The sequence below is a fragment of the Miscanthus floridulus genome, unplaced genomic scaffold, assembly GCF_019320115.1.
Source record: "Miscanthus floridulus cultivar M001 unplaced genomic scaffold, ASM1932011v1 fs_322_1_2, whole genome shotgun sequence".
NCBI classification, from domain to species: domain Eukaryota; kingdom Viridiplantae; phylum Streptophyta; class Magnoliopsida; order Poales; family Poaceae; genus Miscanthus; species Miscanthus floridulus.
This window is the reverse complement of record NW_027096575.1, coordinates 1-16,511: the sequence shown is the minus strand read 5'-3', so window position 1 is coordinate 16,511 and position 16,511 is coordinate 1. Positions and strand designations below refer to the sequence as shown.

General features: G+C 43.4%; 1 protein-coding gene across 3 annotated transcripts; it reads left to right on the top strand.

The window, feature by feature from the left end:
* Positions 1-10,572: 10,572 nt before the first annotated feature.
* Positions 10,573-13,085, top strand: LOC136531299 (zinc-finger homeodomain protein 4-like). 3 transcript variants are annotated; one of them, XM_066523963.1, is made up of 2 exons: positions 10,573-10,959; positions 11,447-13,085. In XM_066523963.1, the coding sequence occupies exon 2, from the start codon at positions 11,544-11,546 to the stop codon at positions 12,690-12,692; it is 1,149 nt and encodes a 382-aa protein (XP_066380060.1). In that variant the 5' UTR covers positions 10,573-10,959; positions 11,447-11,543; the 3' UTR covers positions 12,693-13,085. The 3 variants fall into 3 exon arrangements, with proteins under 3 accessions (XP_066380060.1, XP_066380059.1, XP_066380058.1); XM_066523962.1 differs by having other exon boundaries at positions 11,442-13,085; XM_066523961.1 differs by lacking the exon at positions 10,573-10,959 and having other exon boundaries at positions 11,051-13,085.
* The last annotated feature ends 3,426 nt before the right edge of the window (positions 13,086-16,511 follow it).

Here is a 16,511-nt window from a genome sequence, read left to right as displayed (position 1 = left end):
AACTTGATGCTACTCACATGCTAAACTTTTGACAACTAAAAGCTAAATGCTGTTAAACCCAAGTCATACCTTTTTGAGCCTCATGAACCGTATGCTACACTTGTTGAGTGCGATATGTACTTACGCTTGTTTATTTTCACTATTTGGATAAAAATTCTGGATGGGTAACAGAATGTTGTGGTAATGATGACTTTCCTGAGAATTACTAGACTTGTGGTCAACCAGTTCATGTCCCTGTGATATGGAGCTTCCCTGAGAGATTTATCTTTATACTTCCGCTATATTTATGTGAAGACTATATCTTTTTATTCGTGATATAATAAACACTTATGATGATACTATTTATAATTTGTCGGCTTATGTGTGTGACTGATCTCTAAGCACACATAAGATTTTGCATCCTATTTTATGCTTAAAATCGGGTGTGACAGTCGGAAGGTCAAAACCGATCATACATTACCCTGCATAAGATACACAAGTAGACAAAACAAGGGTAAGCCTATTTGAGCAGAGGTCAATAGTTATCTTCGATCACATCAATAATTATAAGTTTATCAATATTTTCTTTGCCTAGCTACCTTCCCCGGCAACGGTGCCAAAAATACTTGTTGATATTTCTTAGCGTCGCTACTAAGAATAGGGTTTTAAATCCAGTCCCTAGCAACAACGCCAGAAATGCTTGTTGGTATTTATTAACATGTCACTTGTTTTTAAATAGCCACATATTATAAACTTATATCTCCTAATTTTACTAGGTTGTCATCCCTAGTGATGATATCAGAGATACTTGTTGGTACTACATAGCATTACTACAAGAATAATACTAAGCAGTTCTTTATTAATTATGTGACTAGGAAGAATAAATAAAAATATGAATGAAAAGGATCTGTAGGCGCACATATAATATACCATTGTAGCATTTTACCCGAAAGTATTACAGGTATCGTTATTTATATTTTTACCATAGGGAAGGGCTAGCATGGACATGTATTGATAACTTATACTATTTAAGAAAAAATAAACCATAACCAATGTTCTACTCGTAACAGGGGTAAGTCATAGGATAAGATATATGATAAGTATTAATAATGATAAATCACTCAGACTACTCTTTTCTGTGGCATTAACATGTTCAGGTATAATATTAGAGCAATAATTCCTAAGTCATTCTTAATTACAAGTCAAAGCATACATTGATTAATGTAATTATACCTAGTAATCATTGCTAAGATCATCGTCATATCTACACATAAGGGATATTACGAAGGAAGATTAAGAACAGAGCTTGCCGTTCCTTAGAAGTACTGTAGCGTGGAGCCATTTTGAATTTCGAGGCAGAAAATGAACTGAGAAGAGGAGGAGCCGGTGGAGTCACGATTTCGAGCTTCTCCGGCTCCGTGCTATAGTACTGCTAGAGTAAGTGACTAGTTACTTGATAGCATCATAACTATAAGTTATCAATCTCTTTAATGCCACCGTCTGTCCTAGTGATAAAATATAAATAACGATACATGTTGACGGTAATTAACATCAATTATAAACCATCAATATAACCTACATATATACTTAATTCCATCACCAAGCATAGGTTTAGGGGTTTAAACTAATAAATTCCTCGAGTTTTAGTGAATCTATGTTTGTAGGAGGATTTAATTAGAAAACCATCAAGGCGGACCTATTCGTCAAAGTAAATCATGTTTATCCACGACGAAACCGACTTAGGAAGACTCTAGAAACATCCAGAAGACAACTCACCGAGGGCGGCCAAGAGGGCGGCCAGCCCCACCACTAGGCCGGCTAGCCTGTGGGTCCCATAGGTCAGCCCCTCCATCGTAAGTCGGTTCCCCACTGCCTTAAGGATCAAATCTACGTCATTGTTTAAGGTCGGTTTGATCCAAGGGTCTAGAATTGATGCTGCCCCCTATATATACGCCCCTGTACCCCTCTCCAGGAGTGGTATCATGAAACCCTAATTCATATCCTCCTCATTAGGATCAGAGCCAACTATCAAGAGAAGATTAGTCCTCCATAGGATCTAGTCTTGTATTAGAAATAGAGAGATAGAGTATGAGGGAAGAGTTTGGATGAAGTACCAGCCTGTTGGTGCTCTCTACGGCTTGTACCATAGTGGAATCAAGTTCTTCATGAGCTTGCTTCTGAGATTTCTCTGGTAATCAACTTCTAATTCAAGTAAGTAACATGTTTATATTGTTCTTCAGGTTTGTGACTATTTTTAAATACTTTAATCTTTGTCATTCCTGGGTTAAAGTAGTATTTATAGTGTAAGCGTGGTGCTTACAATCGGTTACTCGTAGATGTACCCTACGTACCGGATCGGTGGTAGCTCACGAGGGTGACTCTTATAACCTCATTGAATATTCTATAGTTCACCTCCCGTTTGTAGGCCGAGCAGGATCTAGTTACTATAGGAAACATACTATGTTTGTGTTTTCCTTAGTAATATCCCTAGAATTGAACAATAGAAGACATAGCTTACCGAAGTTAGAACTAGAAGACCTTAGTGATCTCCTTTATACTCCTGTAATCTTAAGTCGTGTTGCTACTCTGGGTTAAGTTAGACATAGTTAATCTCACACGTTTCCCTGTGGATATGATACTTGGAATACTTCCGGATGAAAGCTACAGCGGTATCCGTGCGCTTGCGGATTTATCTGTGTGCGTTAATAAATACCAACAATACCTGGAATACTCCTGGTGAAATGCTATAATGGTAATATGTGCGCTTGTAGAATCCTTAATATTTTATTCGCACTCACAAACATCCACAGTGCCCTATGTTTCCTTGGAAATGTCGTATAGACAGAGATGCTGGCATACACAACACACAGACACCTATGAATGCTTTCGAGTGACTGGGGTAGCAAATCTTGGGGTCACAAAATTTAGTGCAAGCATCTCAGTCCTATTGACGAGCAGTCGTCGACCGCCAAAAGTATAGTTAGTCCAAAATGTGAAAACCTATATTTGCTGAGTGAGAATATGTTGGACCAAGAACACCAAAATGTTTAAACCAAATGAATGGTCAAACATAATATAATGAGTAAGTTTGTAAGTATTTTAAATGACAACAACCATCCTCCATGGCATGTGAATAACTAGTGTTGACTATTGACCACTTTACTAGCTTGAGTCAAATTTGTGCTTATTCAACCACCACTATAATTAATGCTCCTGTGGTGCTATAGTTGAATACATAAGTCTATGATAGACAGTTGTCTATTATTATTAGTCAACAATGTTCTATACAATCAATACAGGATGGACACATGTACTCTCTAAGTTGACATGTGTAGACACATGTTTCTCTCCATAGGACACATGTATTGTGCATGTGGAGGAACACATGACATCTGGACTACGAAGCCATGAATTTAATTTTCCAAAAGAAATTCTCAAAACATGGTATATGTCACTAGTTTTGTGGGTGGTTTCTTTTAGATCATGGCAAATGGCATAGAGTCGTTTCATGCACATCAGTTAAGCTCCATCTGTCATTCTTTTGCAAGACTAGGTAGCAATTAATGTGCCAGTCAACATAGGAAACGGTGTTAGCTGTACTCACTCCCCCTGTTTTCATCATCTTTGTCTGGCATTCATGATTTAACTTTTCCTTTGACTCTTGGAATCAATAAATAGCAACCATCAGCCAAACCACTATATAAGCAAGGCTTGTTCTCATATCTTCGTGCCTGATTATGTTCAAGCAGTGTGAGTTCAACTTAAACCATCTCAAGTTTCTTTTGTTGTAGTGTATTTGTGACTACATCTTAGATAATTTCAAGTTTATTTTGCCACATGTATTTGTTTTATAGTCTTCTCATGGTTGTTGTTGCATCTTTTAGGAGGATGGGACAAGGTGGTGCTTTGATGCTGTAACAAACCTCAATTTTAAGTTTGAAGGTAACAACCACATGGTTTTTTTACCACAATTTCCTTAAAATTGTGTGATTCTATAATGTATGAATTCACCTGCTTCTATTGGTATGTCATTTTAACATTCGTTACCTAAGGAAGTGCTTAGGAATCACCTCATCCTAGATGTGGTAGTTGTCCACTGAGGAGTTAGTTCCATGAATTTATATGGGATTATTCTGTCCCTCATACTTAGGAATCACTCTATGTATCCTGTATATATAGTGTTATGTGAATTTTTGTGGTTGATAAAAATTCTGTCTACAAAAGATTATTCATACGTCCCTCTGTATTTATATTTGCTCGACTATGATTGACAACATATATATGTATATTAATATTATAATCATAGTGAAAACACCAAATGAATGGCATCCTGAAAGTTGATTCTGGCTATTTCTATGACCATTTTTTGGGGGACCTATTATTCTTTAGGTGCCTGTAATTAAGGTATTATTTAGCCGACCTGTTCAGCCAACCAATTCTGACCATTTGTTGTTGATCCAATGAAGCATAGGCCGTCTTCTTCCTTCAACCTACTCTCGCTCCTACCTCCCACCCTTCTCCAGCCATTCCTGACGACTTCCTCGCTACCGGAGCCGCCCCCACCAGCTACACTAACCACTTCATTTTGAATATTTCCCCCTTCATTTTGGACCTTCTGTGCCGCCAACACAGCCTAACTGCTGTCCCCCGCCACCCGTGGCCGGTGGCACCATGCCTCACTACTCCGCCCACCCACCATCTCCTCCTCCGTCGGTCTACCAACCTCGCGCAAGCTCCTTTATAAAGGTGGAATATACACCTAACCTCCAACAAACCAGACCATAACTATCGAACAACACTGGCACTATTCTTTGATCACCTGAGAAGTTGTCTAATTTTAGGCACCGGACCTTTAAGTATGCTCTTATTGTTGACTTTCTAGAGTTTCTAGGATACAAGGGGCAGTGTTGTGGTGTACCTGTAGATGTCCTCGACAATGATTTCTCTTTACAAAAAAAAAAAGAAAAGATCACACCCGTGAATAAATACGCAAAAAATAAGGGCCTATATTAAAAACTACTAATTAAAGCACACCTCTCGAAGGTGTTTATTAAAAAAGTAGCCAAACTTACACCAAACTCTATCGTCATCCGCATTAAAAAAGACTTTTGTCTGATTGTCTCTTCCTTAAAGGCTGTAATGATTCCTTAATAGGTGTGTTTGGTTTGTTGGATGAATCCATTTAGAACCATCCAATCCAGAAACGGAACCTAGCTGTGATGTTTGGTTTATAGCGCAAGTTCAATATGTTTGTAGCGCCAGTAGCTAGACGATTGTGCAAGAACCCATAGAAAAATGATGTAGCGCCAGTAGCTAGACGATTGTCCATTAGAGTAATTGTGCAAGAACCCATAGAAAAATGAATCCTAGCATGCATCCGTGAACCAGACACATAGGGCAGTCATCGTCAACTCAAGTTCATGGGTGCCAATGCACTTACTGCCTTAGCGCATATGCTGACAGCATCAGCTTTAAAGTCATTAGAGTAATTGGCTCTCCTTTATCTATGTTTAGGCTATGTGCTTTTATGCAGAGGCCGAAAGTGGGTTAACGATTATTAAATCAACTCGATATAATGATTGTGAATTAATAAAAAAATCAACGTTAAAGGCTTAATTAAGAGTCTCCTTGCTTGAACCCACAGAAAACTCTACATCCTAACAAAGTGTTGATTGCATTGGGGTCCGTTTGAAATTCTGTAACCTTGGAGGAATTTGTATTATCTTAAGAAAACCATAATAATCAGGCAAATTTTCATCTCAAGAATTGAGTGTTATCAAGGAGAAATTTCCTACTCCCTCCATCCTAAAATACTTGTTATTCTAGAAAATCTCAAACAGATTAGTGTGGAACTCAAATTACCATATTACCCTTATTTATCTTCTATATAAAGATCGGTTGTCACTTGGGTAATTGCTTAGTTATTTGTGCATGCAGCTATAATTAAGGAGTTTGCATGCATATGTGGAATCGGTCAAATAGAGAAGAGATATATACAGTTGAGTTGATATACGTGGGCCTCCCAGGCTGCCCAAAGGCTACAATTGACAAGTTTTTACAGGACAATTTTTAAATCCTAGAATAAAAAACTTTTTGGGGCGGATGGAGAGTATCAAAAGAAATGTTGTCATACTTCATTATTGATACATGCTAGGATTCACAAAAAAAAATCCAATATTGAAATGTGTGGTATTTGGGAATCAATAGTGTTTTCAACAATATATTTCATAAAGATTTTATTGCATGAAGCACAGCATATATTTTAAAACTAATTGAAACGTTAAGGATGAATCAATGCACTAACTATCTCCTTCCTTTCACCTCTGTTGGCTCTTCACATCAACAACACTCACCCTCTAGCTCATTCAATGGCATTGAATGTGCAAAGCCAAGACAATCCAGTGATCCATTGAATTTGGGGACCATCAAGTAACCATCATATATATCCTGGGGCAGGGCTTCCCTGTTGCTAGGCATAATAAGGGGTTGTTTCTGTCACATCGGATGTTAAACACTAATTTGGAGTATTAACCATAGACTAATTACAAAACTAATTACACAGATTGAGACTAATTTATGAGATGAATCTATTAAGCCTAATTAGGCTCATGTTTAGTCTTTCTAATTAGTATCTAAATATCCAATGTGATATCTACTAAACTTTAGTTCCTAGATCCAAACACTTATGCACTGCCACGTTGGTCGGATCACTCAACCAGCGTGATCCACCATTGCTATAGCATGCATGATTAAAAACTCTCTATTATTCGCAAAAAAAAAAAAACACTGCCTGTTAGTCTCTCATCAGGTTAAAAATTATATGACACATTTAACTTTGTGCTGTTTTCAATGCATATTTTTAATCACTAATTGCTTCAAATTTATGAGTTTTAGTAAGTTTTTTTTTTAATATGAATATACACATATAACTTATGTGTTTCTAAATTAAATAATGTAATAGCTACTAATTTTGTAGTTTCTAATAGTTATACACACACAATAACAACAACAAAATTGCATCATTAAATTAAATGAGTGTATTCATTTCCTCGGCTGAATATTTAGCGTAAGCACTACGCTAGCTCAGTCCAATATGACCTAGCTCTAGCCCCCCTACCCAGTCCTTTTCCAACACGATCCTGAGCCCATACAAGGCCCAACTTCAACTTGGCATGAACCCAAGCAGATTCAGAATTCCTAAACTGTACAATATATGTTTGTCACTGACATGACAACTCTTCAATCCTTAATTCAGAAACCTAAACATTATTTAGATATACAAAAAGAATCCATATATAAATTAATTTGTTGCCTTGATATATGCGGTGCATACATCACACATAAATAAAATGTATGTATATGAGACTGTTTTTTTGTTTTAAGCTTTTGTGTCCTGTAATAATTTTGCATTGGTCTGATCTCTCACTTGTGGGGATGATGCCAGATATTCTTCCATTATCTAAAAGTGTTTTACATATTCTTGGCATATACATGCACAATAGAATTTTGCCGGCATTTTTTAGTAATATTCGGTAAAATGACATGAAACAGACATAGTGTCAACAAAAAGGAAATTACCAAGCAAAACAAAGATACACAAAATGACAGAAGGTCTGCGAAAGTAGCTAGAATGAGGTTTAAGTGAGAATAAAGCAACTAGATATCGAAGAATAAAGTGATAGGGATATGCAAGGCCAGTGGGAGAAAAACAAAAGGCCAAGCAAAAATACCCATAATTGCATTACGAAAGGAAAGGAAATTTATTTATTTTTTAAAAATAAAAATTCAGAGAAAGCTAAGGATGCGCCTTTAATCTTTTCCCCTTGGGAGAGAGATATTCCTGGATCATCCAGCCTTATATTGTTCTAAAGATCTCATGGAGGAAAGAATGGACATTCCTTGTGATCTATGGGGACAATTTGATAGAAAGAAAAAGTAGGGTGTCTTGTATGTACCCTAAAGATCATTCTGTGTGCACTTTGCATGCTTAGGCAGCACTTTATAATATTCACCACCAAAAGAAGTGATTAGGACCTTTCTCCCTCCCACATGGAAAAGAGGGAATCTAATTCCCATGCAAGGTGATAATAATATATAACCGCAGCTGATTCCATCATGTGACCTAAGTGCAACTTGGTTGCTGTTAAAGAAAGACTTGGCAATTTTAGCTTTTCTTTCTAGGGAGGCAGGAGAATGTTTGTGCAGTGAAGGACAAGAGCACTCACTCACTCACTCACCATCCACTAGTGACTACTAGTAGCCATGCACAACCCCAGCAATATTTCATTCAGGCAACAGGCAGGCAGAGAGAGGTAGAAGTTGCAGGATCCAAAGCTTTGGGGTTAAGTAGTGGGCCTAAGGACGGCAGCAATGCATATACCTTTGCACACCCCAAGGTGATGGAGTAGGTGCTTACTCAAATCATGGCGCTGCCCAATTATGAGAATCGATCTTTGAGATGACATCTTGTACTTATCTATGAGCATGCTCCATGTGTGTTGACTGAACTGAACTAATTTTTTTAAGAAAAAGGAGTGTAGGATTTGTCTTGATTGGCGTATAATCATATATATATAACTAGTCTAACCCCAGTGGCTCTGACCAAAACAGAAAGTGTCAATCTAACCATGTCCCCTAATCTGAAATCTGTTGATTGCTAGCGCCACTACTTTTGTGCTACATGCCGTTTTGACCCCTAGCCTTGGGGTCTGCAAATTGCAATCCTCCTGCTGTGTTGCACATTTCAAGAAGGCACAAGGGGATTTGATTGGTTGGTTAGTACTGGTGTGGTCATTGTGTTTTTTTTTTGTTTTTTTTGTTTTTTTTTTGTTTTTTTTTTTTTGAGGGAAGTGGTGTGGTCACTGTGGGATACCATCAAGACATGGGGGCATGGTCAACTCTTAGGGCACAATGATACGCTTCTGTGTGATACAAACAAACCCACTATTATATATGCTCTGGTACAGTCACATAGCCGACATTATCTAAAAAAACAGTCAGATAGCTGAAACATGCATGCTGCTAATACTGTTACTTATATCACTATAATATAATATCGCTGCCTTAAACACTTTTTTCAACTATACGAACATCATCTGGTACGTTGCAAGCTGCACTAATTGTTTGGTGATTGCACTAACATCTGGTAGGGTATGGAGATATGGATATATCCTGAAAGTAATTGCTTCGTATTCTTCAGACCACAAAAATTAGCTTATCTCTATAAAGATATGCAGACCTTTTGCATATTCGATTAGCTTATCTCTATGTGTGTGCGTCGTTCTCTGTGCTAGTTTGTCATGTTTTGGTCCTGTTAACGTCAGAAGCAATGGAAAAGGCCGGTATGGGCAATCTGGAGGCACTGCCATGGATTTGTGACTCAAACTATTTTTTTTACTTAACATAATTTTAAATAACAAGTATCTAGGTAATTTGTGAATGCAACAAATCTGCAGGTAATCTTGGCATGAATGAATGCTTTTTTATTTAAATTTAGAAGCATTACCTTTTATTTTCCTTCTTTTTTGTGAAAGGGCTTCTTTTTAATGAACTGTGCCTTAGCATGTTTTTTTTTGTGAAAGGTCTTGATTTTTGTATATAACATACTGCTATGCAATATTTTGTCTAGACCACTGCAATGCTATTGTATAGATTAAAATACAAAAGAATATATATGTATACAATTCACGTAGTCATGGCTTGTGATGAGGATGCAAAGACTGCCCACTATGAATAGGCTCCGGCAATGGAATTGATATTATCCCTCTATTACGCATGAGAAATAAATACCCAGAGCACAGGGGTTGTGTGAAATGCCCATGAGGCATTAACTGAGTGCTTAACTGCATTTTTCCCTTAGAGAGAGAGAGAGGGGAGGGTAAAACCACTACTGTCATTCTATTGGGTCTTGGAGTATATAATATGGAAAAAAAATCAATGATCAGCCTGTTCGCTTGCTCGTAAACGATCGTAAATTTTCAGCCAGGAACAGTGATTTTCTCTCACACCAAACCAGCCAGCAGTAAATAATCCACGATACGATACGGTCTCCCGAACAGGCTGCATCTCTCTCCCCTCCTCTGACAGGCCACTGAGCCTCCTCCCTCATTCACACCCCCCTCTTCTCTCTCTCATTCATCTTCTCTCTGAAATAAGCTTGAATATCTGACAGTGCAAGCAAAGCAAAGCAAGCACCAAACACTAATATTTCTCTTCATATAATTCCTACTAGAAACAGGAGAAGTACAGAACCATCTTCCATAAGTGCGTCTCCTCCTCTTTCCTGTCTCCGGCTTTCTTTCTTTTATCGCCCACATGACAGCAGCTAGCTAGCGTGCCCTAGCGAGCGAGGACGCTAGTCACCTCACTACAATGGTGGAAGCTGCAAACTGAAGGCCTTGCCCCCCCTGCTCTCTCTCTCTCTCTCTCTCCTCTCTCTCTCTCTCTCTCTCTCTCTCTCTCTCCCCTTTCTCTCTCCTCCTCCTCCCTCTCTCTCTCTCCCCTTTCTCTCTCCTCCTCCTCCCTCTCTCTCTCTATCTCTCTCTCTCCCCCACCCCCCTTTCTCTCTCCTCCTCCTCCTCCACTGTTCAGACAGAGAGCACAGAGCAGCCAGCTAGTGGAAAAAACCCCTTGTAGTCTTGTGGCGTCCAAACAAGACCCATCACACACACAAGCAAACACTGCGCTAGGCTTAACACAAAACATCTGCAGCAGCATGAGACCTCCTCCTCTTCCTCCTCTTCCTCCTCCATAGCTTCTTCTTCTAGTCATTGCTGTGCTGTGTCTCGTTCAAGGCGAGGAGAGAGAAGTCGTGTGTTGTAAGCCTAGGATTTAAGAGAGATAGAGAGAGGTCAAAGGCTGGTCCATAGCCCATACTCACATACATCTAGTAACCAGTAAGGGTAGAAGCAGTATATCAGTAGCCAGTAAATACTAGGAGCCAGTAACCAGGAGATCAAAGTATCCCGGTGCTGCCTTTTGGTAAGAACAGCCTCACTGTTCCTGTTTCCATCCTTCTTTCTTCTACTATAGCCACTGAGTGAGTAGCTTCTCCTTCATTTCCTTCCTCTCTTGCTTCCAACTTGTATGTAATGTAATGTAATTTTGTGTGCATTGCATTGCATGGGGAAGAGCCCAAGAAAGTAGTAGGAGAAGAAGCTGATATGTAGCATAGGACATGGCAGCAAGCACAGATAATAACAATATGCATCCTGGGGTTTGCAATTGCAAGTTGTAGTAGTATCGTGTTGATAAGGTCCCAAGATCCCCACAGCACCCTTTTTGTTCACTCACTCTCTCTCTCTCTCCTTTAGTGCCTTCTGTCTTTGTTGAGTCCCAAGAAGCACTGAGAATTTTGTTGCATCTACTACCCTTGAGACTAGAGAGTGAGGGGAAGGAGCTCTGGGCGCCATTGGCCTTTTCTTGCTTGCTCTCTCATCATGGTTTCCATTGTGCCGCTGCAGAGAAGGCCAGAAGCACCAGCAGCGTCAGCGTCAGCAAGAAGCATCTTCTCTCTGGAGCAGCGCCGCCGAGAAGAGGACGACGGATCAGGACCAGGAGGAGGCATGGATCTTTCTGGCACGCAGGGCGAGCTCGCGATCCCAATGCACGCCAACGTCGCGTCGCCATACGGAGGCGGCGGCGGCCATGTCCTGAAGCAGCTGCACGGCCGTGACCACGGCAGCAACAACAATGGCCAGCAGTCTCCGGCGGCGGCGGCGCTGACGCCGTCGCCGCCTGCCGCGGCGGAGGAGACGGAGAGCTCCGGGAAGAAGCGCGGGCCGGCGGCCGGCGGCATTGGCGGGGGCAGCTCCGCGGTGAAGTACCGGGAGTGCCTCAAGAACCACGCGGCGGCCATCGGCGGGAACGCCACCGACGGGTGCGGCGAGTTCATGCCCAGCGGCGAGGAGGGCTCGCTGGAGGCGCTCAAGTGCTCCGCCTGCGGCTGCCACCGCAATTTCCACCGCAAGGACGTGGACGACGAGGACGACGACGTGTACGGCGCCGCCAACGGCTTCAGCGGCCTCGGCCTCGGGCACGGCCACCGCGCCGCCCACCTCCTCCTGGCCCCCGCCATGGCGCACCCGCACCACAAGAGCGGCGGCGGGCTCCTGATCTCCGGTGCCGACCCCTACGGCGCCTACGCGGCAGCGCGCGCTCTCCCCCCGGCTCTTCCGCCGCAGCCGGGGCACGGGCACGCCCACCACCACCAGTACGTTATGCCGCTGAACATGATGCACACCTCGGAGTCCGACGAGATGGAGGGCGGCGGCGCGGGCGGCGTCACCGGCGGCGACGCGGCGCGCGGCGGCAGCGGCGGCGGGTCGGCGTCGTCCAGGAAGCGGTTCCGCACCAAGTTCACCCCGGGGCAGAAGGCGCGCATGCTGGAGTTCGCGGAGCGCGTGGGGTGGCGCCTGCAGAGGCTGGACGACGGCATGGTGCAGGCCTTCTGCCAGGAGATCGGCGTGAAGCGGCGCGTGCTCAAGGTGTGGATGCACAACAACAAGCACAACCTCGCCACCAAGCGCCTGGAGGCCTCGCCGGCGGCGCAGGAGCAGCAGGCGATGGTGGGCATGGAGTCGCCGCCGCCACCGCAGCACATGCCTCTGCAGATGCCCGCTGGAGTCATGCTGCCGCCGCCGCAGCAGCAGCAGGCCGGGCCGTCCTGCCACCGCGGTGGTCCCGGCTCCCCGCTGCCGCTCAAGCTCGAGTGACCGACCGACCGTCGGGTCGGACCGTGCCGCCGTACAACCTGACAGAGAAGAAGAAGAGGGGTGGCCACCATGTTGGTGGCCGTTGATCCGTCCTGGTAAGTGGTAACCTAGCTAGCTAGCAGACCAACCGACCGCATCGATGGCCATTTCACTGTTCCATTAATCCATCGTCGTCCAAGCAGCGAGAGAAGTGGTGATGAAGTTCTTGAAACAACAAAACGAACAAGTCAAGGCTATTATCGTCTTTTTTTCCTTCTTTTTTTTCCTGGTGTTTGTTGCTTTGTCACAAGGTAGGGCAGAAAGCAAGCAAGCGCAGGCATGCATGATACTAGTAGTGGCTGATCTCTACTGGACTGGACTCTTGGATTTCCTTCTAATTTTTCTTTTTCTGGTGATGGAGAAAACTATATCCTACTAGTAGGCTCGCTCCATTTATGTTATTTATTATTCATTTTCTTGGCTGCTGCTAGTAGTAGTAGCATCGAGCTCTGACTTTGAATCCTTTTAAATTTCATTGTTTGATTGATATTGGGGGGGTGAAGCAGAAGAAGAATTGAGGTGTCGTTATGGATAACATCTTTTCGTTGAGTTCTGTGCCGGGGGTTTTGGAATGGTGTGCGTACATGATGGCATGACGCGGCAGAGCGAGGGTTGTGATTGAGATGCAGCAGCCAGCAGCCAGCAGGGGTGCATGTGCTGTGGCTTTCAGGATCACTGTTTGCTCTTATGGCTCTGATCCATGCTGATCACTGCGTCGATACGGTGTTTGCTTAGGTTTGTTCGGCATATAAGCGGTATTGTTTCGGCTAATAAATAATATTTTTCTCTCATACCAAATCAGTCAACATTACTTTTAATTTTGACTTATCAGCCAAATAAATCCAAACAAACAGGGCAATCCATGCTTAATCCCTTCTGCTGTCGGCGCTATTAAGACGCCTCTCGTTCCCATATGACTAACTGTTAGTTTGCCAGTTGTTGCTTAGTCTTCTGCGTGTTTGCATCCCATGGTTTAACATTTAGATTACTTTAGCTTAGGGTGTGTTTAGTTCGCGAAATAAAAATTTTTGTATGTCATATCGGATGTTTTGGGATGTTGGAAGGGGTTTTCAGATACTAATAAAAAAAACTAATTACATAGCTCGCCGGGAAACTGTGAGACGAATTTATTAAGACTAATTAATCCATCATTAGCGCATGTTAGTTACTATAGCACTTATGGCGAATCATGGACTAATTAGTCTTAAAACATTCGTCTCGCGATTTTCAACCAAACTGTGCAATTAGTTTTTTTCGTTTATATTTAATACTCTATGCATGTGCCGCAAAATTCGATGTGATAGTTTGGGGTGAAAATTTTTGGGAACTAAACCAGGCCTTACTTGTATGGGTCTAGCGAATCAATAACTTTTTTTTAAGATTGTCTAAACTTTAGACTTTAGACTATGTGTTTAGAGTTTAAATAAGAACTAAAATGATCTATAGTTTAGTGACTCAAATTTAGACCATGGGATCTAGATAAGATCTAAGACTAGTCGTTACTTCTATACTATTTGGACTGTTTCGATCTCATATGACTAACTGTTAGTGTACCAGTAGGTCGTCAGTCTTATACTAATTTTTACTTCTATACTACTTGGGTATATGAGCCGGTAGCTATTGGTATAGAGTTTCAATACATAGTTACCAAGGGTGTTACATTAGCTTTTACGGTATAATTGAATGTAATAGTCCATCACATTTCGGTTTCATGACACAATTTCATGGACTAATTAATCACATCATTTAATTGTTATATAGTTGTAGGGGGTATAACCCCGGGTACCTCAAGTCATCGATTAGTTAGCAGGTCAAGTAGCCCATAGCGCGTCACCTAGCAAAGACCCGAACGATCGCGGCCCAGCTAGGCCAGGGTCAGCCACGACCTCTTCCTCCTACCTTAGCCGCACAACGCTCGAAAGACACACGACCCCCTAGTCACGACCCCCGGAGGGAATGGAGAGAGGTCGGGCCCAACCAGGAACAAGCACGCCGCACTGACCCCACAAGGAACGAGGAGACAACAATCATCTCGGTCCAGTCAGACGTCACCCCTATGCGACACTACACAGACAAGACAATACCGCCCAAAGCGGTGACGACAGGTACGATGATCACTGGCCAGATATGGCCCGACGAGATGAGAGTACGATCCTATCCACTATGGGATGGGATCCATGATGAGGGCCTCGACTTGGAGGCCATCCAGGCTAGCAGAGACCACGTTCCCAACAGTAAGGATTGTGCCCCCCCCCCCCCCCCCCCCCCCCCCGCTCCTCAAGACGACAAGGCGATCAACAAGTCGGGGGCGACCACCAACTCCTGTACAACGCCCTAGGAAACCAGAGGACGATGACGAAGACCATGGTAGATACCACATCACACAGGACGGCTGGCGAACTACCATCATGCCTACAGTGCCGCCACGGCCGGCATAGTAGCACCATGCCACGCCACGCCGTGAAGTGGCCACAAGACCGTGACGACAGCCACGCCCGGACGTGCTCCACAAGATGACGTAGCTTGCAAGCTAAGTTAGGTAGGCCCTCCCTTAGGCTCTCGACCCCTCGGTCAGGAGAACTTATTGCTGTGTATACGCCCTAGCCCCGAACTCTATGTAAGGGCAGTCAGGGCACCCATCTGGACATGATCTAGATCCTCTACCATTTTTCACTCATTCTCCATCGTAGCAGTGCTTGTGGAGCTTCCCTTCAAGCGGTCCATCTCCTAGCTCTAGATCTCCATCCTCTTTCACCATTCTTGCAACCACATTGTAAGAACTTCAGAGCATTCAAGCGAGGAACACACACCCGATCATCTCTGAGACTGGACGTAGGGCTCCAGCCTAAACCAGTATAAATCTTTATATCTTTTGGACGTTACTATCATCTTCCTAGAGCAGTGTGGCAATCGTATAAATTTACTAGTCCGGTTTACAAAACATCGACAGTTGGCACGCTTGGTAGGGGACAGTCGCGTACTCTCATTATTAAGAAGGAAGCGATGGCTCCTTGCACTTACGTCAGACTTGCTCTTGGTGCGGCCCTTGGTGGCCACATCTACTTCAGAAGCCTCGATGGGCCAGCTCCCATTAATGGTCTTCTCCCCGGCCAAGCCCTGCGCTTCAGGGACCTAGACTTCATAGCCGACCATTTGGGTCAGTTGCGGCTCAGCAAAGAGAATGTGGCTCTGATGCACATCTCGACTCCTGATTATGAACCGGCCCATGCTGCCCACGATCGTCGACTCTGATGCGCTAGCATGCAGAATCGACGCATATCTCGGGGCGAATCCCAAGCCAGAGCTAAGCCGACGCATTTTCTACGTGTTAGCAAACTCTGTCACCCAACTCTCTAGAAGTGGGCCCTTGCCACCAGAGGCCAAATTTTGGAACCCCAGCACCGCACTGCCCTCCGAGATGAGGGAGGCGATTGCGCTCTTCGAGCAAGAGCTAGCCAGGCGCAATGGTCGATCAATGACGCCGGAATCCTCTGGGTTTGTGGGGATGATGGAGTGGGATCTGGAGTCCATCTATGACCTCCTGCTGGCAACTCCTAAGAACACGGACTTTGAGTCTGATTCATAGGGGAGCTGCCATCCGCTAAGAGAATGCAACATGTTGCACCTCTCGAAGAATGGTGCAACACCGACGGAGGATGCAGAGGATGATGCCTACCCAATTCCGTGCACCCCCGAAGAATAGGCCGAGTATGACTAGGAGCACCTGGAACAAGCCAGGGCCCATGAAGCCAATTAGACCGACGAATGCCACGACGACGA

Coding starts and splice junctions, on each gene's coding strand:
- LOC136531299 (XM_066523961.1), top strand. CDS start 11,418: ATGGTTTCCATTGTGCCGCTGCAGAGAAGGCCAGAAGCACCAGCAGCG.